This window comes from Halichoeres trimaculatus, unplaced genomic scaffold (assembly GCF_033239565.1).
Source record: "Halichoeres trimaculatus isolate MK-OKI-2021-1 unplaced genomic scaffold, fHalTri1.1 fHalTri1_scaffold_5, whole genome shotgun sequence".
NCBI classification, from domain to species: Eukaryota; Metazoa; Chordata; class Actinopteri; order Labriformes; family Labridae; genus Halichoeres; species Halichoeres trimaculatus.
This window is the reverse complement of record NW_027437183.1, coordinates 22,362,850-22,388,811: the sequence shown is the minus strand read 5'-3', so window position 1 is coordinate 22,388,811 and position 25,962 is coordinate 22,362,850. Positions and strand designations below refer to the sequence as shown.

At 40.6% G+C, this 25,962-nt stretch overlaps 1 protein-coding gene across 1 annotated transcript; it reads right to left on the bottom strand.

Moving 5' to 3' along the window:
* Positions 1 to 803: 803 nt before the first annotated feature.
* Positions 804 to 23,110, bottom strand: LOC141790406 (neuronal calcium sensor 1). Its single transcript, XM_074670250.1, has 10 exons — positions 22,840 to 23,110; positions 22,189 to 22,299; positions 21,094 to 21,236; positions 14,605 to 14,629; positions 6,478 to 6,616; positions 4,488 to 4,566; positions 3,397 to 3,485; positions 3,243 to 3,320; positions 2,563 to 2,670; positions 804 to 2,086 (listed from the first exon to the last, which is right to left on the bottom strand). Exons 3-9 carry the CDS (start codon positions 21,155 to 21,157, stop codon positions 2,572 to 2,574), a joined length of 573 nt encoding a protein of 190 aa, XP_074526351.1. The 5' UTR covers positions 21,158 to 21,236; positions 22,189 to 22,299; positions 22,840 to 23,110; the 3' UTR covers positions 804 to 2,086; positions 2,563 to 2,571.
* Positions 23,111 to 25,962: the final 2,852 nt, after the last annotated feature.

Genomic DNA, 25,962 nt, shown 5'->3' with positions numbered 1-25,962 from the left:
GGCTAATTTTATACATAGCACACCCTGAGAAATATCCCCATGGCATATGAATGGGCGGAAGAGCATGACGTGCCACTAAGAAAATGTCACAGTCCCATTTTACTTTATGGTTGCTCTGGATAGATGTATGTTATTGATTATAGATGACGAATGGTGTGTCTTCTTTGCGAAATCAGACCTCAGAGGCAGCCGTAATCTAATGAATCTAATTAATTCTTGGAAAGTAAGCGGGAATGAGTGGGAACCAGAATATTTCTGAAACAAATAGCGGGTTGTTTGTTTCTCTTTTGCAGAACTTTGTCCCAAATGGCAGATTTGAAAAAGCTGAAAGGGAGACAGTGATGAACGAAAAGACTGAACAGTCACCAATCAGAAGCTCTGGAACCTCCTGACCTCCTCCTCCTGGTATCACTCCAATCTGTCCTTGATGAGAAGAAAACAGACAGCAGGTTTGAACAGGCCCGGCAGACAGCAGACAGACTCAGCAGCCTCTTCACAAAAGCCACTGAGCCTCATCAACCCACCCATCAATACCAAGACTTCGGTTTTTGTTCAGTATCCAGCTGCACGGTGCAAGCTCAGACCACAGAGAGTTAGCGTGAAAGAGTCTGTTACACAGCATGACACGTGATCAGCATTAACTCCAGCCTTTAAGTGAAGGAGGACCTTTAGCTGTCAAATATTTCAGCTTTATTCATTTGATGGAATCTGGAGCTTGAAGTCTTGGATTGTTTAGAGAAGTTTTTCAGTTAAGATCACAAGTAATAATTTCAAAATGTTCAACGAAGCAACTCAATACAGTGATAGGAAAGGTAGCCACTCAAATGCATTTTATTCTGTGCTCTTATACTGTTAATCAACAGGTAAATGACATTTATCATTTAGTAAATTATCATTTGCATAAGGCATAAAACCAGTGAAGCTGATAAGACATCTTAACGCTGTAAGTAAAATAGTCCAGGAATGAAGAAAGGCATCATTATCACATGCTCTGGTCTCACGAAGAGGAATAAAAAGGAAAAAGGACAAAAGTTGACGATTGCAACCACAGAGCTCGCAAAAGCTTTACAACCAGAGTCGATGTCTGTTTGTGTCTCTAAATGACCATTCCTCCGTGTGAGTGTGTGTGCTGAGGGCGGAGTATGATGCTCTCAATAGACAAAATGAGCCTCAGTTCAGATGTGAGCTGACAATACACTGTGTAGCTTGGTCATGTCGTTCAGGATGTGGCTGTGCAACATTGCGGACACTGGGAGCTCGTGCTAACGGGGGAGGTGAAAACACAATAGGGTGCAAACATAGTAAAATATTTCATTGAAAACTCCCTGCTTCTTCAACACTCTCCATCAAATAAAAAGCCTGCTCTCTCAGGAAAGAAAGCTCAGAGTGTGAGAACAAAAAACAATCCTCCAATAATCATGAAAAATACAGTGCAATACATTTCAACTCCTCTGATAAAAAAAACAAAACTTCATTCCATACTGATGGGAATATTTCCCATAAATGCAGCAAAGCAGAAAATAAATTACCAATATATTTACATCAATTATTTACAAGATACTGCGTTGTGACTTTAAGTTAGTGTTCACATTATCATCGTGTAACACAGTTTTCCAGATTCTCCCATGTTTAGTCTCTTCATGTGATGAAAAGCAGCGCACAGCTGAGCGTTTCACCAGCATCCCAAAGTTTACAGTGTGTGAACAAGTCGTCGGTAACATCTTAAGAAGGGATTCAGGTCCTTCAACTGTCCATGAGAAAATCAAAACACTGGGCTTGCAGAATTGTTCGTACACAGTCCACAATACTGAAGTTTGTACGCGGTGCCACAAAGCTGTAGAAGCACGGATAAATGGCTTAGGGTTCTGAAGACATGTTTGAACTCTCCGTACACATCAGAGGATATACTTGTTTAAAATCCTTACAGGAAATGTAGACGAAAGGCTACTTGACACAGATGCTGTACGATCGTGCGACAGAAGTTTGCAGGCTGCCTCTGGGGTTGTTAGAAATGGATCCTCCCCTGACAGGCGCGATGTTTCTGGATTAGTGTAAAATGCGCAGGACGATGCAGAGCGGGCTCCATCTGAGAAGTTTTAAGAACGTTCACCAGTGAGGAAATGACATGAACTGGGTGTGTTCAGAGCATGCAAAATAATCTGTTAACAGTAGCTACTGCATTAGTGAAATATGTCTTCACAGACTCGCTTCACAGTTGACAAAACGCTGAGCAGGATGTTGGCAACAGTTGGCAGCGGCAGGCACATTGCATTAGGCAGTGAGAGTAGAGGGCTGTCTCACTCCTCACTCAGCACTGCAAGACTATTTGATTGCCAGCAAACAAGTAGGCCTTCTGAATAATTCATTGGAACAAACTGTGAGCAGAAGAGTGGCTTCTTCACTTTGGATTTCAGCACACGGCCTGAGTTTCCTTTCTTTTATTCTGTGCTCTGATGAAATGGGAATTACACAGTATTATCTTGCAGCTGAGGTATGACCTGGGATTGAAAATCACTCAAGTGTAGAAGTAGGCAGGTGCTCACTCATTAATACCCCACTCACCTTGCATTCCTACACAAGTCCATCATAGAGTGATAAAGCCTGAACAATGGAGGGGTCTGCCTTTGAGCCCTCCTGAAACTCCTGCAGAGTCAGCTTTCCATCTGCATTCTGGAAGAAGAACATGAGACTCAATGAAACTAAAACCCTTCAAAGCCTTAACACAGAGCAACCAGCAGGGGGCAAAAGAGCCTCTTCAGTTCAGTCATGTCACCCCTGTTTTAGTGCTGTTGGAGTGATCTTTGCTTCAGTGCACTTGGATGATGGCCACTCTCTGCCAATACAAATCAAGTGCTGCGGTGCTGCACAGCTCTTCCAAAGGGCTGATCTTGGCAGTAGTGGGCTGACAAACACACCCATGTCTCATCTTTCACCAAAGCTGAGGAGATTCTTGGGGCTGAGAGCAGGCATTAACACCACAGACTAGGGGTGGAGAGGCTATATATGATGTTTATAGACTGTGGTTGGTGTTAGTGACGCTGTGATGGCTGCAGATAACAGCTCTAAACTTATCAGTGTCCTCGTCAAAGCCCTGAGGGTGGCAACAGCAGCAGACACAGACCTCTTAATGCTCAAACAACAATACTTACTGCATTTTTTTTCTCATATCAAAAGTTGAAAAGAAGCAGTGCACTTTTCAGGGTCTTGTCAGTTCAGTGTTAAATGTTCGGTAAAATACAAACCTTGTCCATCATTGCAAAGATACGATCCACTCGTTTTTCAGGTGTGTTTTCCTCCTCTGGCAGCTCCACAGTGTTTCCCTAAGATGATAAATCGTTACATCTTTTACCATTCCTCATTCTTAGATAAACAAGTCTGCTGATTGATTAAACTTACCACCATCTGATAAATGGCATCTACGATGTTCAACATCTCATCTCGGGTTATGTAGCCATCATTATCGAGGTCGTATAGCTTAAAAGCCCCTGTGTCAATGATAGGATGTTTGAATATGAGGTTTTTATTATTGTTAGGAGAGTCCACAGAGAGATTGAAGAGCTTTACATTAAATTTATATTGCTCTGTGTTTTGTGCCTTCAGAAGTGATAAAAATGGACACACAGGCAGCTCCTCTGGATATAAATACTCATCACACTTTGTTTTAGTTACACGTTTAAAGTAGGGATGCACTATATTATCGGCCCAATATCAGTATCGACTGATAAAAGCTTAAAAACATGTTTATCGGTATCGGCAGATATGAAAATTTCTGCCGATAGGCACAGCCGATAAGGTGCTATTCAGTTATTATTATTATTTTCCATCTGAAAAAGAAGCTCCTTAAATAAAATGCAGTACTTCATTTATTTGCACTGCAGAGCTCTGTGTCTGTCACCAGGTTGTTACAGTAGCTCTAAAATAATCAAATGCAACTTGGTTATGTTTAAAAATGCTTTGTACATTTAAAGTTCATGTGATCTAAAGAAATTATTTTTCTGTATTTCAATACTGAATGTCTTGAGTTTGAAAAAATAATACATTTCTTATTTATGGTAAAATCAAATGTTTTTTGTCTTGTTTTATGTGTGTTTCTTAAACAAATAAGACCGTCACAATAAGAGTAACATATAAATTCCAGTACAGGATAGACTGAGCTTTCTTTACAGTGAAAAATACAAACAAACTTGTGATTATCGGTATCAGCCAAAAGGGGTTTCAATATATCTGCATATCGGATATCGGCAAAAATCCAATACAGTGCATCCCTAAGTTTAAATCTTATACTAAAAGTTATTCTGTGATATTTTGTTAAAAAAAAAGATGTGACCCTCAGGTTGCTATGGCCTGCTGTGTCGTGCTCATAACCTTCTATTTGCTGCTCTCTAGTACCCTGCCTGTCCTCTTTCATATGCACGCATGGCACTCACTCCTGATTCTTGTCATTTAAATGTCAAAGCAAAAAAGAAACAGAGGAGGAGGGTGCTTACATCTCAACTTCTCATCCAGAGTCCCCCGGGAGGTCACAGAGAGGGCCTGGATGAACTCAGAGAACTCAATGCGTCCGTCCTGCAGAGCCGTAAGAGAGAAGAAGAAGAAGAAAGAGGAAATGTAAGAGAGGAAATGGCCCTTTGACGAGATGAGCATCTTCCTTCATACTGGTTATAGCTCTGCTTTGAAGAGCTCTGTGCCGTTTTTTTTTTTCTATGATGTCCTTGTATTCTGCTCAAAACGGGGTCAGACGTTTGCTCCAAGTCATCTGCTATTTTTGCTGTACACCTGGCTCTCTCCTGAGGCAGAAATATGTCACCTCTGGTCATTAGGAAGACTGATGCTGCTGGCTCACAGTCGAAAAGTTACACTCAACAAATAACCACTGTAGATTTAGAGTGGAGATGTGTAATATTTTTCTGATGACCCTTTGTAAAGAATGGAAATGGTATAACATCATGTCTAATGAAGTGCCACCTTTGTACAAACACTATACCATGCATTAAATCTCACCAAAGAGGCTTTATATTTGAAAAAACTTCCATTGATTATTATTGCATTCAGTGTTTTTTGTGCGGTGGCAGGAACTATCTATCAAGATGAATAATAAGAAAACATTAAATGAGGTTAAAATGCTGCTAATGTAGACTAATGCATCAAATAATGACCCCAGCTCTCAAGTGGCTTCATGAGATTCACTCAACTAAAACAAAACAACACCTCGTACACAAGTATCTCAGACAAATCAACCATCTGGAAGAAAGCCTCAAGGTTGACCAATCTCCTCACCAAATACTTCAGGACAGTGTGTCATCCCAAAAGTTTTCCAACATCTGCTTACCTGTGACTGCTATGAGTTCAGCCGCAGCTGTAGAAAACAAGACAAGTGCTTGTCACGGCCTTGGGGTCAGCTTACTTTATCACCTGCAGACATCTGAGCAGCCAGACAATGCTGAAGTCATGCATTGCTGATTACATAAGTCATAAAAACTGTTAAGATCAATGCATTCTTGAACTACGGGGTGCCTAACGCTAATGAAGGTCACAGATAAACATCAGACAGAGGGGCTGTCTGATCTTCCTGACACAAAGCCTCTTAACTGAAGTCAATAAACCTCCAGGGCCTCACCAACAACCCAGGAGCGGATCCTCTACAGTTTGTCTTCCTAAACACTATTTGAATAATCCTGCACCACCGCAATGAGGTGGATTACTTCAGACAAATGTGGCTCATAAAAATTTGGCCTTGTTAAATCTTGCTTTCTCATCATATCCTCTAATCCTCAAAAACATTCACTCACACAAACACACACCTCAAAAAAAAAAAAAAAACACTGGCTTTCATTTCTAGGAAAGGATTTCTGGCACAAACCTTCGAGTTCTGATGATGTGTTACTATTACTGCTGTGAATCATCTCCAGTCCTCCTTTTTACGCATTATTTAAAGCGGGGAATCATCTGTGCTATTAAAGCACTGAATTACAATGTTCAGTCAGAGATTAGTTTCAAAAATGTGAGTAGTGTTTTGTTTCAGTGATTTCTGCAGTGTGTAAAATATGGCAGGGATCAACGTCCCCTTCCAAGTATTTAAAAATACAAAGAACATCAACAGAGCAGTCAAACCACACCATAAAAATACTTACTTTATCAGTGTTTACATGGAATTTGGGGAAGTGGCTTGTGCTGTACGGATTCATTATAAGAAATTTAACCTATTTGAGTGTTTTTAAAAAAGCTTCCCCTAAGAATTTACAGATTAACTTCTCTTGGCAAAAACCTCAAGCAGGAACAACACCAGGCACAAAAGGGAGAAGATTAATGTGCGATGATGCCCTTTCCTTGCATGTAACCCCTGGCTGAAAACAGATAGGCTCCGTCCTCAGACGCGGACGCTTTTTAACACCTCTTTCCTTATCTTGCAGCAGTCCTGAAGGAGCAGGCATTGTTTAACATTTCAGAGTAAGAAGTGAATATCTCTTTATCACAAACCTTATTCTCATCAAACACGTTGAAGACAAAAGAGGCGAACTTTGTGGGATCTCCAAAAGGAAAGAACTGCTTGTAAATCTTCTGAAAGCCCACGGCATCCAGCTGCCCGCTGGGACAGTCTTTGATGAAGCCTTTGTACCTGAAAAACAGAGTTGAGATGGAGATTGTTCAAAGAAATCATTTATTATGTCAAAAAGAACACATCCAGAGCTCGGGACTAACAGTGAGGATGCGAAAGCCACCTCTCTGCTTCTGCAGGAATTACCGATGCAGTTTGAGAGATTGTGTCGGATCAAAAAAGCTAAAGTGCAAAGCCATTTGTCTCATTCACAGATAAGACGATCACCCTAATCCAATAGCAAGCCCAGAGTGGTTAGCTCTAATCAAATTACTCTCTAGTCCTCTTTTGATAATATGCATGGCTGATAGATAAGTCTGAGCGCTTCCTCTCGCCACTGGAAATGACATATCTGGAGAGCACCGTTATATCTCTATTAGGCTAAATATAGAAGCATCTCATGAGCAATTTCAAGGGCAGTCACTCAAAGGTAGGCGGTTTCCGTGTACGTCTTCACAAAGAAGCGCAGCAGCCTCAGAGGCTGAATGCACTGTAACAGGTCAGGGCATAAGAAAGTGTCGGCCCTGACAAAAATAAATGTTAGATGAAAAGCAGGAGAGGGCGGAAATAGAAGGGAAATAATACTCTCTAGTTATAAAAGGATCGCAGAAAGCCTTTGCTTTTTGATAACTTCTGACGCAAGTTCACAAGAGAGAGCACTGCGTGTTCGTCTGATTCACTTAAGACTGTTCAAAACAAGGTTGGGCTGTAATTATGGCCAGACGGGGACAGGGAGAGAAAGAGTGTGTGTGTGTGTGTGTGTGTGTGTGTGTGTGTGTGTGTGTGTGTGTGTGTGTGTGTGTGTGTTCTGATGAAAAATGGAGGCCAGGACACATCTTTTCCACTCCTCACTCCTCTTTAACTCTTTGCTTTTAATCTGCCTCAGAGATAACGAAGGCAGCTCCATACAGTAGGAGAGATGGAGAGACGCTTTAAGCAGCAGCAGAGGAGAAGAAAAGTTGGGCATGAAGAGAAGCGAGAGGAGAGCAGAACCATGTAATTCTCACATTTGAATTATCTGGAGAGATGCATGAAAAATGAAAGCCTCTCTCGCTATAATGCAGAATACAACCTAATTGGTATTCAGAGTGCAAACCACACAATGAAAATCATAATCCAAAGCCAGCCCGTTTCACCTGAATTCTTTCAGTTTTTATATGGGGCTATTGAAAATCATTCCAGGCAGCCAATATAAAAGGCTGAATGGTACTCCATCATCCTGTATGATGCAACGCGTTGCTCTATATATCTTGGTGTATTCTTGCATTTGCAGAGAGACACTATTCCTCATGTCTCCGGTCCAGCTAAAGTGAACAGCTGCTGCCCTCCAATGGGAGGATCTCAACATTCATTCACTCCACTACTACACGTCAGCATTGCCAGGGTTGGATGTCAAGTTTCTGTTGAAAAAGGAAGGTACTCTGGATTTTCTTTACTTTCATTTTGTCCCAAAGTTGCCTAAACAAGGACCTTTCAATTAATGAGTTTCCTGTACCATAAGTCTTACTATGCTCTGCACTTTGGCATTTTTATGCTAAATTAAAGAGATTCTTATTAGCGGTAGGTTTGTGGCCACTTTGTTTTCATTTTGTTGTTTTTTTAGATGGATCCTGTTATTTCAGGAGGTGTGAAAAAACTGCATTATATTGTGATACTTTAACCTCCGATACAATATTGATATTTCAACACTTAATATCAATATATTTCTTAAAATAAAAATTCATATTTTAGGCAAGTTGGAGGAAAAATACAACTTCCACACCTCCACCACTAGAGATGGCCCTGAAAAGCTACTCCGCTGTATGTTGCCTATAGACTGTATACTGAACACAATATTAAAGTATATTTAAAATATCTTATTCCTAAACTTGATGATATGGGTTTTGATGCTGTAGAAATTAATGTTTTCTCTCTTTTTTCAATTTTTACAGTGAAATACACTGCTGAAATCATAATCAGAGGGACTTTTTTACACAATATCAGACTTTTTATGGAAACATTGGTTACACTTATAGACATTTATCAGCTACACCAACTGACCGCATCTTTTATCCAATAGTTTCTCTGGAACATTAGTTTAATGTCACAGTAGTTAAAGTGACAAACTTGTTGCACTCTGTGTTTTCAAGTTAAGTGTTTGTATGTTACACTGCATTTGACTTTCAGTATTTTAAAAACAATAAAATAGAAAAGTTGTTTTCAATGGTTTTGACTCAATTTGTCTTTTCAATTTTAAGTTATAGGGTGTTATTTACGTACACGTTATATCTTTTTTTCTTAGTAAACTGTGTAGAATATCGTAGCCTATCACAATACTGTGATACCATGATACACTGTGATCCTATCGTACCATGACCCAAGTATTGTGATGTGTTTTGTATCATGAGATTCTTGTCAAAACTCACCCCTAGTTATTTATATTTTATAGTTTGGATTTAGGTGACGTTTCTCATAGCAGACTTGGACCATATCAAACTGACACAGTTCTGAATCCCTGCTCTGCACAGGTAAGGCACTATTAGCCCATTTCTGGACTTCACACAACATAAGGCCCTCACTGGACTCTCAATCTGGGACAGTAATCAGCCTACGGCCACATGTCCATATGCCCAGCCCATCTCTGCAGTGGCCCTACTGGCAAACATGAATGTGGATGCATATGTTTGGATGTTTGATTCTTTCTTTAATTGTCTTTAAACTCACCCTACTTAAATGTCTGAAACAGTGAAAAATGAAAGCTGGTCTAAAATATTATTTTTTCTCTTTACTAAAAGTGTTGCTCGAGTTCTGACTGTTTTTTTGTTTTTTTGCTTTTTACCTTTGTCAGGGCTTTTATCATCATGACTAAAGCACAAAACCTTTAACAGACAGTCTGTGTTGCAGCAGGTAGGGTGAAGGGGGTAAGTACAAACCAAATCACTGAAGTACCCCTTTTACCAATCTTTTCCTAGGCTCTGACCAATCTGTCGAATTGTTTCTTATGAAAACGACTGCACAGCAGATTAAGTAACTCTTTCATCATTGAAGCCCTGAACTTTAACAGCACAATGGGCAGTTAAAAATATTGCACCAAAGGTTTTAAAGTATCAGAAACATCACTTTTGTTTCACTCATCCTTTCTTCTGTTCAAATCTGCCCCTTTGTTACTCACAATGCAACACAATCATCTCTGGTTTGTTTGAGATTTTGGCAGAGACTGGGTACTTATAATCAATTCCTGAATATGTGTAACAATTTTTGCCACTAACCCATCCATTTGGAGGTTTAGATTTTTTCACTGGCATACAAGTGAGCATGAGCTCCGATTCCAATTGATTCATCTGCCTTACAATTACAACAGAATATACTGGATCCATTTTTCATAAGCTACACATTTCCAGAACACGCTGACACTAAAATGACAATTTTCAGATGGATAAATAATGAAAAAAAGTAACTAAGTCTGTGCCTTGTCCCTGTCTCAACTGGCTGTGACCAAAAACTGGCAACATGTATTTTCTCTATCTGTCAGTGAGCTTCTGTGTGTGCTGCTGATACCCTTCCCAAATGGAAAAAAGCACAAGAAAAAAAATGTTCAAACTGAGAGAAAGGGTTTCTTTCTTTGTTAAAGTCTACAATTTGCATTATTTAACCATTTTAGGGAAGAGAAAGAGAAGTAATATCCACTCAGGGGCCAAAGAACATATAATTATGATCATTGGTAGCTTGTAATGCACCGTTTTCTGTCTTGGAGTTGTGAATTGCTAACAGAGGCTGATTGCTAAAAGGAGAGATGAGGAGCAAACTACAGAAGTCTGGCATGCTCACCACTTTCGAAGATTTTGTTACTTGCCAAACATGTTGTCTTCAGGTCCAACTCACGCTGACTGGTGAAATCACTTAATCAGATTTCACACAGCTCCCTCTGCCTCTCAGGCCACAGACGGCTTTGTACAACTCATCTTCACACATACAGTGGTACTCCACAGGACCCTAAAGCAGACTGTGATGTGGAACACGGAGGCAATTCCTGTTTCAAGTTACTGGCAAAGGACATTTAACCTCAGAAAACTGTATTATTACTAACATCATACACTGCTGACAGACTGACACACCAGACAGTGGTTTGTTTTTCACTTTTGGTGGGAACCAGGTAAAGTGATGTGGCTGAGAACGGATGGTAAGTCATGTTCAGGTCATACCTCTAACAATAAAGATGAGGCAGTTTTACCTTCTGAATAAGCTTCTTTTAACGCCAGCATTCAAGAAAAACAACACGGTAGTTTTAAAAGTAGAAGAGTGAGTGCTTGATATGTGGCCTGCCTCTGTACCACTGTGCAGCTTTTATAACCAAACCAGTTATTTAGCTTCAGTCTGTTAGCATAGCTTAGCATTCTGTGTGAATCATTTAACTGACTGTACAAACCTCTATGTTTTTTTAAAAGTAAATTGAAATTATGGCTAGGGATGGGTACCTTTCACATATAAAATGATACGGTACCGATGCCCGGTACCTGGCAATCGGTGCCTGTACTCAACGGTACCAATTTTTGGTACTTTTTTGTGCTTATTTGGTAAAAAATATAAATTTGTTTAATAACATATTTTTTTGTTTTTCAATTTGACATATTTATTCTTTAATATATGGCCTTGTAATGCTGTGTTCATGTCCAGCATGGAAAAATGCCTACTCCTCTACTCCCTCACAGTCACAAAGTTGCATTTAGGTACCTAAACATGGTACCTTTGGATTTTTTGTGAATCTGTACCCTGTACTTTTGGCAGATTTCGGTCGGTACCCATAAAAGTACCAAATTTGGTACCCATTCCTAATTATGGCTTGAGGAAAATCAATCATGTGATCACTGATTCAACACTTCTGCATCTACTGCATCAAACTAGAGACAATGAAATATGATTTTAAATGTATGTTGGACTGTTGTTGAGAATATATTGTTAAAATGTTAGTAGGCTGGTTTTATCATTTGTACTGTATGTTTGTTTTACATCTTCCTGCCCAGGGACCACAGATGAAAACAAGCTCTGTAGCTAACTCTGGCTTGACAGATTTCTTGTTTTGCAAGGTCCCTGTCAAATAAACTCATTAAATTTAAATTGAAAAAATAAATAAATAAAAAAACTCAGGCCCCACCTTCTAGAGAGCTAAGCATGAATCAATACAGACAGTACAATAACAAACCATGACTGAAAGAAGTTTCTATCATGTCCTTTCATCTTGCTAGTGGGCTAATCTATAGCATGCTAACAACTGGCATACTACCACTATTCCTTACAACTTTCACCACCAACACCAGCTAAATCAAACTGTATATTTCTCAAGGATGCACTCAGACGACTGGATATTTGGGCAAGACACCAATAGCTAAAAGTCACACTAAAAACTAGGAATGGGTAAAAATATTGATTAATTGATGAATCCCAATATTTCCCTCCCCAATTTAACATTGATTCAGCCAATCCTCTGAATTGATTCACCTCCTGGCCAGTGGGGGGCGCTTTACGTGTTATTCTCATTGTATGGGCGGAGGACAAAGGACACCAAACAACAAAAAAAAAGGCAATTAAAGCAAGCAGCAGCAGCATAGAGCCATTCCCTTCAACATTTCAGTCTGACGCTTGGGTTGTTTTATTGCTCTAAAATGTGAGGTGACATACCACGTATGTTCACATGGGCATGAAAAGAAATACTTAAAAATTGTCAACAGAAACCGTCATTGTTTGTGTATTTCTACTTCTTACTGAATCAACATTGAAGCATTTAAAACATGAATCAAATCGTCAAGTTCTTAACAATACCCATCCCTACCAAAACCTCATTAAACTCATACAGCAAGGACAGTCTTTGACACATTTTGAAATTATGGAAGAGTTGAAATTTCACCTTTTCCATCTTTTCTGTTTTTTTTTGCTCATTTATTTCTGTTTCAGATTTGAGGGATAAAGGTGTTGAATCCTGTAGTAATCACAGATATCCATGAGGTCACTTGAACTTAGATTTAACCACCACAAATCCATTACTTGTTTTGGCTTTTGTCAAACTGCTGTGATTGTTTTGAGTTTGTTTTCATCAAAGACTTTCTGCCAAGTGCTGTGTACCCTCTCTAGCATGTTGACAGTCACATCTATTTGCACATAGAGGGCTTATTTAAACATTTAACATATTTCCAGCGGAGTTACATAAGCTGTAGAAAAAGATTAAACACATCTAAACAGCACTAAGACGCTGTGGCTGTAAACACTCGGTGCGTTTCTCTCAGAGACATCAGAGTGATAATCAGAATCACCTTCATCGCCAAGAACACAACATGTGAAGGAAATCTGACTCTGTGACTGGTGCTGAAACACATGCACAGTCAGACTGAATGTGGAGAAGTGTCATAATGCCGCCACACACTGTATTTGCAGGGACATATGAGACGTGACATTGTGCATCAGACCACACAGGGGGACAGCACAAAGATAAAGTATTTATCACTGGCACTGGCCCCTTTTCGCTGGCATCCACTGTGGTGGTTTGTCAAAGAGTAGTGCAGGATGTGTCCCTTGTTCCTGCATATCTGGCAGGAACAACACTGCGCTATGGCATTAAGATATTGATTTCAGGTGAGCCTCAGGCATACTAATGATGTTCCCTTTGAGGAGAATTAGAAACGGGAACAAATTTGATGCACAACACAGGCATTTATCTAACCCTGCTAATTCTTCTATGTCTCTGCCTGTGCTCTAATTACACGCCATCTGGCATTTCCCCTGGTAAAATTCCCTCTCATCCCTCACACTCAGTTGTGTTGATTGGTGCTGATCTTCAAGTGAGGACTCATGCAAACTTTTCTGTGAAACACAGTGAGAGTGATGATGAGCTAGCTGGCTGCATCGCCGGGGGCAGTGGGGGTTTAAGAAGGGGTATTCCACCTCAGTGCACTCAGGCGGCCCCAGAGACAGGCTGGAACGGAGGCTCTGGACCTGCCAATGCCCAGTTTTATCTATTGCTGCTGCTGCTGCTGCTGTGTGGCTTTCAATGTACCCTGCCTCCTTCCCCCTCTATAAACCCCTTTAACAGGGGACAGGAACAGCGACTAGCTCTCGAGGCGCAGCTCTTTTCATGCATGCAGAATTAGGTCGTGAAATGCAAAACCAAAGCAGGATAACTGAAGTGTGAACATGGAGGAGTGATCACTTTATTACAGTGCTCCCTCTTCTGATATACACTTGTGTTTTTTTTTTTTCATTTGCACACAAACAATAGCCCAGAAGCAGCGCGCAGAAAACAAAAGCAATGACTGTGCTCGTGCCTGAATCATCTCTGTGAAAAGCACATTGTCCCTTATCCATGACCGGCAGCAAAGTGTGGCTTCAGAAATGTTCCTCTTAACTGTAATGATCCCTCCCACCACAGCTCTGCGACTTCTCCTGCCTTTAGGTGCCTCTTTTTCTTGATTTTATTTGATTTGTAGAAGAACATGTTAATACACTATGATTCCAGACAACGAGGAAATGATGCAACTGCAAATCACTCCAACTAACAGGTAGAGAATCTAACAGGAAGGATTACGAACTGGCAACCTTGGGGAGGCTCTGTGTCTGTGCAGTCATTAAGAGCTTCAAAGTGAAACAACTTTATGCTCCAGACATTCTTCTGTTATCAGTCATCCCTGCTGCAAACGGAGCAAAAAGGTTGTTAGGGAATGCATCATGGAAATGCTAGTATCAGTGTTATCAGCCTTCAAAGCCAGTCAGTCCAAAGGAGGTTTAAAAGTTCCTCTATTTGTAGAGCTTGCCTGTCTTCAGGGCAGTGTAGGGGAGGAGGCTTCGAATCAACTAGCAAATAAGTTTTTAGATTGTTAACACTGTTCACGGACAGAGGAGACTGAGAAATAGAAATACTTAGAGGTGGTCTGAGTCCAGATAAAGCTCCTGGAAGAATGGAGAGTAAAAACAGCAGCTGATGTGTGACTAATCAAACATATGGAACTCAAACATTGTTATCAAATATAAATGAGGACACTTACCACTGCTGTACTTCTTTCTCTGAGACTGTAAGAGAAACAGAGAATGACATGAGATCAGAGGAAGACCCTGTTTGTCCTAGAAAAAAAGCTTTTAGATACAACAGAGAAAGCACTTAGCAGCATAGCTACATATCTTAGCTTAATCTTTAGAACTTCAAGCTTTATCAAAATTAATATTATGTTGATTCTTTAAAACAACAACATTAGCTGGTAATGAAAGTTCTGATCTCATCCCACACTGGATGATAGATTTTTAAAACTTTAACTTAGATTTGCTCTTTAACCTTTCCTCCTGGTCTCACACCCTCTTGGTTCCCTTTTTTTCTCCAGAAACGCACACACAAATAGGGGTGCATCGATCACAATTTTATGGCCAATCGCCGTTCTTTAAAAAGCCTTCTGATACCGACTTTTATTTTTTACCTTCAATGTTCAAATCTTATTCTATTGAAAATCATTGAGCAATACCTGTGACACAATAAACCTTTATGTTTTAACTTATAAAGTGTCCTGAGTTTTAGGTCTACGAGCAAAAAGCATCATTGGCTGGCTGTCAGACCTTCCCGGAGGTATATAAGATCAGTTTCATATGTAAGGATGGACCAATCACTGATCCCCCAAAAATTAAGGAAATCAGCACCGAACGATCAGTGCATGTCTACACACAACACTAACATGGCTGCCAGTGGTGAAAAAGAATGAGTTTCCAAAAAGGCAGTCATGCAACTGGTTTTGATTGTGCGACATTGACATTCAACATCTTAAACAGGGGTATGCAGCAGAAACACATTACGTAATGTGTCTCATTTCTAGATAAGCAATACTACAGTCAATACACACCTGTTAAAGAGCAGCTAAACTTGGTAGAATTGTTTTTGTCACAGTAGAAAAGTCTGGGTTTATACTAGGCCTGCACAATATATCATTTGAACATCGCCATCACAATATGCACGTGCGCAATAGTCACATCGCACATGTGATGTGACTATCGCATTTCCCCCATTTATTGGAGAAATGGAAAAAAAGCAACTGAAATAGAAACCTATTCTATTTTGTACAGAGACATGGCCTCCTGGATCCCTTTCATATACAGCAATCTTCATCATTCACAGATAAACCCCCTTAGCCTGAATTAAACGGTATTTTAGGAATACAATAGTGTCATAGTGAGTCAACCAAATTCTTCCCCAACAGAGCTACTGAAGTCATCTAGTGAAAATTCTTCTAACTTTAATATTGCAATAAATATCGCAAACCCCCCCCAAAAATCGAAATGTCATTTTTTTCCAATATCGTGCAGCCCTAGTTTATACACATGTCCAGAACTATGGACCCCATGTGCTACCCAGCCTCATCTTTACAACTGTGCATGGGAAAAACTGCTACTTTAATCCACAACACAATCGTGTTGTCCACTTGAGTCATACAACCTTAAATAAATCCCACTATGCATTATATTAAAATATTTGGCCTTTGCAAAAAGTTTTTCTTTCTATTTGTAATTTTTTCAAAGAAGGAAAAGAAGAATATATTATATTGATAAATCCAGGTTTTATGTGCAAAGACACTTTGATACAAATTAAAATTGTATAATTCAACACTTTCAGATAATTAACAAAAAAAAAACACATTAAAAAGAGACTATTTTAGTTCATGAGACAGTCAGACATGTTCGAGTAAACCCTCCCACAAATTTAATTATCCTTTCCATTCTTCTGTTTTAGGTGCCAGACTACATTTGTTGTGTTTCTTCCATGTGTAAACTCGTCATCCAAAAATTTGCCAAAGCACTATCACTGAATTTGAACAGTTGTTTCTTGGAAAATAGAATTATTAACATTGACATTTGGCTCTGTCTTGGGCTTGATTTAATGGGGCTTGGATGGAAGCATAGAGAGAAAGATGTGTTCAAGGAAATACAAGAAAAAGTTGATCATTTAAAAGGGTGAATCAAAGTTTATATTTTAGCATTTCATTCCCAAATTGAATTAGTGATCATTGGCCAGATAAGTCATTCCATATTGGGCTACTGTTAGACTCTGTGAGGACTTACAGAGTGATCTTGAAAAAGTCTTACATTTATACATTTGCCTGTTCATAACTCACAATTTAAAATGAGATAAAAAATGAGTTTTGAAAAGACTGAAACTAAAAACTAAAATTTACTTCTGGGTATCCTTGTTAGGACAAACACAAATCTATCCACTGCACACAGATCAAAAGTCCCTTTAATGGCAAGATGCTAGCCCAAAAAGTTCAACAGAGAGAAGTGTGTTGACTAAGTGAGAAAAAAGATGTGGGCTTCCTCTTGAAGAAAAGGATTTCTTGGGTTTATTTTGTAGTAAAAGTGGACACTGGAGCTGGACTGACAGGAAGAAAAAGGACAGAAGATCAGAAGAATGCGGAATGGGAGAGCATGGGCTGAAACACAAGTTAAGCTGTCAAAAAGTTGTCTTGAAATAATAAAGATAGTGTAAAAAAGAAGATTTGATCTTCTTTGAAAAGTGTTGCATCCTTACTACAGTGGGTGACGGTGCTTAGAGAAAATTGTGTCTTTATCCCTGGAAACACTGCCGATTCTGTCCAAAGATGTCGCAGCAAAAATCAGACAGTCTTCACAGCATCCCTAATGTCACTGTGTGCTATATGTCACCTTGCTATAAGTGGTCAACAGTCATGTTCAGTAGAGTGCAGAAATCAATTATTTGAGCCTGCTATCAGAAGCCACCAATGATAATTTCTCCTTGGAAGTAAACGAGAGGACAAGTGGGAGTAAACCCTTGAGAGCTGCAAACAGAGCAGAGGGAATAAAGGTCAGCTATAGATTCAAGAAAGAGAACGGTTTGAAAGGCAGGATGTGTTATCATGCCCACACTAACACCATTATCTGCCACTATCCAATCAACCAATTCCTCATGGCTTCCCTCGTCTCGTCACTTTCTCCCCAGTAACCAAAGCAATTGTCTGTCGCTTGGCCCCTGAGGTGACTAATGAAAACAAGAGCTGAAAGAAATCAATAGCATTAGTTTAACCATGGGCTCCTTGTGAAGAGGCATTCTGTATTCACGCTGCTGCCAGGCTTTTACTGTATGATTGTCTGTTCGCCTGGAGCAGAAGAAGGGTCTTATGGACACAACAGACTGTTGGTTTGTTAATCAATGATGTTTTCTGCTTTAATGTTTAACGCTGAATGTTTGTGTTCCTGAAAAGGTGTGTAACCAGGGGGAAAAAGGCTTCATGCTTACTTGCCACAATTTAGACATTTTTATGCAGTGTCAAAGTGGTGTGATGGTTAGCCTCACAGCAAACTGGTTCCTGGTTCAGTTCCATCAGGAACCTTTCTTAGTTTTTCCAAGTACTTGGACCACCTCTTGACCTCTGAGAATGTGTGACAGTTTTCTGTGATTTGTTTTCAGTCTTAATGACTGCTTCAGTCTCTCTACAACCTTTAAGAAGATAAGCAGTGTAGAAAATTCATGTTTTCTTAAAGTGATACTCCAGGATGGAACAAGTTGGGTCCTATCGCAAGGTTTAGGGCAGAAATTACCCCTACAGCAGTGTTTTTGTGCAGCAGAAGCCCAGGGCGCTCGCACCAAACACCCCCTCCCCTGCTCCTCTGCTGGTTTCCTCTGCACTCAGACGGGGCCATATTTTACTTGACCAAAAACACAAATAAACTCCCACTGAAAAAATCTGATATCAGTCTGCATTCACGCTTTATTTAGAGAATTTTCAGCGCGTTACTTTCACACAAAAACACAGCTAAATAAGGCTCTAATTCTCATCGTGTCTCTTCGTCCTGGCAGACTACCTGCGTTTGTTTATATCTGGCACGCAGTGTGCGCGGACTGATACACTAAGCGGTGAGCGCCTCGTAGCCAGCTGTGGCTCTGCAGCGGAGGTAGCGGTGTTTTTGTGTGAAAGTAACGCGCTGAAAATTCTCCAAATAAAGCATGAATGCAGACCGATATCAGATTTTTTCAGTGGGAGTCCGTTTATTCGTGTTTTTGGTCAAGTAAAATATGGCCCCGTCTGAGTGCAGAGGAAACCGGCAGAGGAGCAGGGAGGGGGTGTTTGGTGCGAGCGCCCTGGGCTTCTGCTGCTCAAAAACACTGCTGTAGGGGTAATTTCTGCCCTAAACCTTGTGATAGGACCCAACTTGTTTCATCCAGGAGTATCACTTTAAGGGATAATTCAGTGAAATTATCACAATTTCTGGCACCCTCATAATGCAGGTCAAGGGGCAGGTCATGAAAATCTATTCTTCATTACTAAGAATACTTAACCATGAAACTCACGCATCTGTTCTTTAATGTGCCTTCTGCAGAGCTGAGGAAGAATCACACAGAGACTATCAATGAGAAGGCCAGGTCAGGTATCCATTGCCTGCATATATCTTCACCTTAATTTGTTCTGCTCAGGATTTCACCAAGAAACCCATCATGCGACCCTTTCCCGAGTAATAAATGTCAGGGTCAATCTCACGACTGTCAGACATGCCAAGCTACCGTTAAATTGACCTGAAAAGTCAAAGTAGTCAGAAATTGAGGCAATTTACTATGGCTATGAGTTAATAAAAAAAGAAGTATATTACATAACTCAGTCAACGGCAATGGGTAATAATGAAATCAGCCCACTGCAGGAGAGTACAGGGCCAACCTCAGCTGCTCAACCCTGCAGGGTCTGCAAGAACACATTCAGCTTGAGCTCCGTCACTGTGCGCCTCTTCATGGCTTTGACAACTTACAAAATCATCATGCTGCTACATGGGCCCAGCCTGCATCCTGGAGACATTTTAATGGGACTGTTGGTCTGTCCATGTGATGCCACGATAGTCACTCAGAAAACCATTTCTGGGTTGAGCACAGCACTGACTGAGCACAGGTGAAGCTTCAACCATTTTGTGCAGTTTTCTGGGAACAGGGGAAAAGCTGTCAAGAGTCCTTACAGAGCTTAACGTTCTCTTCAATGAGAAACTGTTAAATTCAAAGTCAGAGGAAGGATTCCTGCATTTTTTACTTACAACAAAGCGGAAGACTGACATCTCCTGATATTCTTTCGAGCTAAACAGACCATTTTTCAAGCCTTATTGGTTGACTATCAGCACAGAGGGCGTAATTTGCTTGGGTTTTTTTTTTAAAAAGCCTCTTTGTTCCACTAGTGAAACAAAAAGACACATAGAGAAATTTTTAAGTCCCAAATCTGTCAAGAACCAAAGGGAAGCATTTACTGAAATAGCAGACAAAGCATCTCATGGGGGAGCAAGTGAGAGAGTCAACGGGATGAAGGAGAGCAGAATTGATAGTCTCAGCAAGGCAACAACAGACCAAGAGAGAATGATCACACGAGGACAGAAAGCTTCGTGCCCCTCTCAGCGATGCTAACCAGATAAGATCCTAATTATACTATTCCATTCCCTGCTCAAAGAGGGCAATTAGGGGATAAAGTGGGAGAGACAGGCCGAAAGGGTAAGAGAGGGAGAGCGGGAGGGGAGAGAAAGAGAGAGTAAAGGACAGCAGAAAGCAGCCCAGCCCAGCACGAAGCCCAATCTTCCTCCACAGCAATTTCCTGCCACAACAGCCTTCCTTGGCTCTGCTGTGGAGAGACCCACCACACAAATAACACTGTCATTAAGCAGCCAATGGATGTCAACTCCCTCCCACACCTGCACACTGCCACACAAATCATAATAATAACGCCCAGTCCAGAAATAGAACACAAATGATTAGTATAGTGTCCTGCCAGCAGACGCTGTTGCTGTAATTATAAATGTAATTTCAGCTCCAATATGATTGACATCCTCGGGGGATAATCATTTGTAATTTTTTATTATGAGGAGATGACCGGTGAATGAGGTGGGTATATTGGATTGAGAAAAGTGAAGGCTGTTGATGAATTCACAGGGATATCTTAAATTTTATGTACGTGTGATGTAACTCTTCATAGATGAATGGCTTTCTATAAATCTGTGATGTGGAGCACAACATTCAAAGTCTACAAACTGCTTATCTCTCCCTGTCTCTGTATGCATATTAAACTACACGGGGGTCCATGATCTGCATATAAAACCTCCTCCTCATCTTTAAAACCCCCAGCTTGATAGCTGATTCAAACTCAGCATCTCCATATTCATTAATCCCCTCAGCATTCCGAGATGCTGATTACAACTTTTGCCAGACCTTAACTGATCCCAATTTGCCACACAACATTTTAATGTAAATTAAAATCAGGCTGAGGGCTAATTCTCTGCTGACATTTAGTTGTAGCTTTAAAAAACTGGTGTAGAATCTCAACATTCTCCAGGCTCTAGAGAGCACAGAGGGCAAAGGAAGATTATTTGAAAATTGAAGCAATAAATCCAAACCGAAGTACTCCCATCAAGTGTTATTTCATCTTTTTGCCTAAATGTATCTTCATTTTCATCACTGGGTAAGGAATGTCTTGTTTCTGAAAAACAAACAGAGAAGTATAAGATCCAACAGTACTTACAGTAAGTTTTCCGTGTTAACTCCTCCACTACCTCTGGCTTGAGCTTGCTGTTTGATTTACCCATGATCTTCAGCTCTCCTCCACACCTTCAAATCCACCTTGGCACGCAGCACCTGTTACTACCTCCTTTCCAGTCTGCCCCTCTGCCAAAAACACACAAACGTGGGCCAGTTTAGGTGCAATGACACCGTTGAAAGAGGAGAAACACTTTTGGTGAAAGCAAAAAAAAAAAAAGAAAGCAGCTCCCATTCAAGCCTCAGAAAGTCTATCATGAAGCATAGTCCAGCTCAGCGACTGCCATGATCTACTCAATCAGATAGGCTGTTCAAAGCCCACAGGCCCTGTGAAGACGCGTCAGCAGGTTGTTGAGTCTATAAGAGGGCTGCTGAGTGTCTATGTGAGCGCCTTGTTTCTTCGCAGCAGTCCATGGGTGAAGAGTGGCATTGGATGCGTTTCTACCTTCGTCCTTGGATACAAGAGTCACTCAGTGGCTGGGTTAAGCACGCTCACTCCCTCACAGTCATTCTCTTCTCTCACTCCTCCCACCCTCCTTTCCCATCACTATCTCTATTGCTCTGGGTAAGTTACTGTAGAAAAGAATCCTCCCTCCTGACAGCTAAGATAAGGAGGTGTGTAAACTAAAATACAATGAACAGGGCTCGCCTTAGATGCACCCCACTGCACTTTGCTCTCGCTCAAAGCATTAACTCTAATCCCTGGAATTTATACCTACAAACAGTCAAGGGGAGTAAAGCAAAAGGTTTGAGCATTAATTTATGTGGAGATAAAAGCAAGTTTCTCTCTAGATGTCTGCTGAGAAGAGAGCAGGTCCTGCTCTTAAAATTGGTGAGTGAGCTGTGGGCATACAGGCAAATTTGAAGAGTGACAGTTTTCTTTTCTTCTCCATTCTGACTCATAATTCCCCCTCCTTCCTGGCCTCACGACAGCATGGTATGGTGATTTCCTCATCTCTGTCACAGCAGACAGGAGATGAGGGATAATGGAATTTCTCTGTAGCGAGGGCCTGGCGTCGGCACTGATGCCTGACCACAGCAGCTGTGTGAGCTATGAAATAGAAAAAAATGCTGTGTGCACCTTCACTGCAAACATCTGTCCTGCGTCTCGATGGTCAGCGATGTCCTTCTGAAGGGTGCCACAGAGGTAATCACCATCTTGTGTTGTTTCAAGTCTGTGCGCAGGGTTTTACTGTAAAATATAAACAGATGGACAGTTACATAGAGAAAGGCATCATTTGCTTTGTTCCAGTGGTACTGCAGTGTTTTCTTACCTAAAGCCACTGACAAGGAAGCACTGGACTTGAAAAACACTCAAAATGACCTTTCTACTTTAAGCAAGAGGAGTGGTGACACTGCAGAATAAACAGCTGGCTGTCAAAAGCTAATTCAGTGGCATTTCAGTCAAATGAATCCTTTAATTAAACTCAAAGAAACAGGTGACTGGGTGAAAGAAGCGCGAAAACCAAAACGCACGTCATTCCAAATGAATGGACAAAGTTAAACAATAAATCACTTTGTTTTCACGTATTAATAATTGCTTTGGTTGACACAGGAAGAAAGCAAAGTCGCAACAGCAGCAGGTGGGATGTTGCTTGGCAGTACCATAGCAACACACAGTTTATGGCTACAGTACAACGACATAGGAAGCTTGCTAGTCACTGCAACTCGCAACGGTTGGTACCCACGTCGTACTTTAGGGTAGTTGTCGAAGAAAGACCATAAAACTCACCTTGAAAATGAATGAAAGCTTTTCGGTTTAAAACGTCTCCGGGTTTCACCTGAGCCACAGACGCGGAAACTCGCCGTCCAGACAGTCCAAAGGCACAGACAGACCCACACCGCTGACCGCCGCTGTGTTCCTCCGCCGCTGAGTTCCGGAGCAACCGACTCGCTGCTGCCTGCGCGGATGGCCGCTCGTGCTGCTCTGATGCCGCCGTTGAGGAGTGACGTTGCTGCTTCTGGCTCCGACCATCTCCGCGCAGTGCCAGAGACACTGACGTCGCGGTACCACTGCTTATACACAGTCTATGGTTATACACTGCGCCTTTGTGTGCTTTAAGAGGACCTACACGTGCCATCTCGTATACAGTGAAGTTGCAGTCCGCTGAAAGTCACTTTCACTCATATTTTCATTTTTGGGAGACCGCTTAAAGGCACGTATGATACTTTTGGCTTGCCCACTCTTCTTTGTCACTGATGTGAGTAAGCTAGGGTCTAGAACAGCCTTTCAACACACATTAAAACCACAGTTAAAACAGGCTGACAAATAATGTTATGACTGGAAGTTTTTATTTCTTCTTTAGTTTGCTCACTACTTCACCAGTGTTTAAAATAAGTGCATGAAAAACTACAGCACAACTAGTTTTACAAACATACAACAAGGACTAATTACAATGCTGATCTTCCAATAATTTCTGTCAATCAAAAATTGAAGATGAGTTTTCTTTTCTTTTTTAACATTTTAAATGAATAATTAGCCTACATTTTCAAGAAACTCACAAGAAAACTACTTGAAATGGATCCAGTAGAAACCTAAATTTTTTTTTTTTTTTCCCCTGTAAGGGTAAGGTTCATAAAAATACTACACTTCCCACAATGCAGCCCATTAGTCCTTTCTTTACACCCCTGTTTTAACTTTCTAGCTCCTCCCACAAGTTCTTAACACTGTTTTTGGTTCAAAATAGACTTTTCTCTACTGCAGTCTTTAACTCCACCATGAATCTCCGGTAACAGCCTGAGTAGCACTCTAAATTCATTTAAGCTCTCAATTAGAAGAAAAAAAGATTAAAACCTTTAGACTATGAGGTTAAATACCAGAAACACTCAGGTTTGGTGTATCTAAACATAGCTCACTATAATTACTGATTTAGAGACCAGTCAAGAAACCATGCAGGGAATGAGGAAAAATGATTTCAGATATCCAATCGGCTCAGGAAGAAGGGGAAATTTTAAGCTGCTTTGACAGCAAAGATTAATGTTGTGCAGTGCTCACATATCGATTGCTCATTAGGCTTCACAGAAGATTCAAAGACAAGTTATTCTCTCCCTTGTGTCTCAATTTGTTAAAATTGTTTCTCATGTACTTGTTGTTATAAGGACAAACTTTGTAGTCAGGCCTATTTGTGAGCAGCTTGTTAACATACATGTCCCTTCAGCTACATGCAGACAGATGTTCAGTTACTGCGTTATCTGGTAACAACTGCTACACTATCATTCATTCGCCTGAGAGGAGCTTTCTGCCCATTCATGGAAGGGTTGGATCTAAATGTAGACTGTGTGGCTTGGCCAACTTAGTATTCTGCGCCCTTCCCTGCAGTCCCTTATTGCAGTCAACTGCAGTTACAGTTGTCTCGGAGGGATAACAAGAACAAGGCTGAGCTCAGGAAAAAAGAGGCCATAGCAATATGTGGTAAATGAATCAAAGATTTCTAATCAATTTGTGCTGTGGACCTGAGAGCAGGTGGGACTAAGAAGAGACTTGATTTTTTTTGTAATTACAGCGAAGATTCAAATCCAGCTATGTGAGTTGTAACCAAAGACACAGGGTAATCTGACCTAAATTGAGTTTTCCTTTTCATTTTCACATTTATTAAACTGCTTGTTATGAGAGAGAGTTTCTTCAAGTTAAAGCTGTCCAAAGTTTTAACAATACTATCTGACTAAAATATCCATATTGAAACAAAGCCTCAAGTTCCCTCTCTGATTAGCTCAATCTGATACCCATTTAAAACGGTGGAATTGCCTCTTCACAGCATCAAACACCACCACAGTCATTACTCCTTTCTCTACGATCCTATCTATTTATCAGAAAGCACACACCATCATCATTAAATCATCATCATCTTCAGCAGTACAGAGGCATCATTAAATACCCCTGCAGCGTCTTTGCATCCCGTTGATGGGCTGACATATGCTAAGACAGCTGGAAGAAAACCATGGTCTGGAAAATATCTGTATATTATAAGAATTTAAGCATCCTGGGTATTGGGTTACAGACTTTAAAATGACATCATGTCAGAGCTGACAATATACCATCAACACGATATTTGTCTCAATTACAAGCAAAAACCAAAATATTGGGGGGGAAATCCATCAGCAAGATATATATCCTGGTGTTTACAGTATTTCTACAGCTTGAGGATAGAAATGTTCATACATAAACAAAGCACATAACAGCTGAGGGAAACATCCATATAGTAGCAAAGCAGACATTATGAGGCCATTTGGTGGTGATATTTTTATGTATGCCTGTAACTTTGATCGAACATCTGATCCATCACTTTGGCAGTTTTAAAAATAGTCCCATTGCAAATAGAAAACAGCTTCAGTGAGTCAGACATGAAAGATGTGCTAGAATTAACTACCGCCCTCTGGATGCTGTAACAATTGATAACTTAAAAGATAAAAAAGGCAGTTCAAGACAAGAGGGTGGACTATTTTTATACTCAGAGCACCACTTTGTGCTAAGAAGGCAAGATTTTCCTGCCAGCTTCTGAGATAATCATCTTCTTTTTGGCGTATACAATCAATGTCCATCATTATCGCCTCAAAACAGCAATCAGACATAAAAGGGTTTGGTCATGGTGTGAAAATGAAGAGGTAGGTCACAGTTTACAGTTTTTACATCTATGAATCTTTTACAACAGGGTGACAGATGGTGGGACAGAGCAGCAGATGAAGGAGAATCCCTTTATGTACAAAGCAGAGCCACTCTACAATGCCTCTCAAAAAGGAAACATCAAAAGACCGGGTGTCACAAACAAAACCCAGTTAACCAAATGTCACTTTAGAAGGTCATTGCAAGCCACTTATTTGGAATGACATCAATAGGAGACTTTGTGCTGGAGTTAAC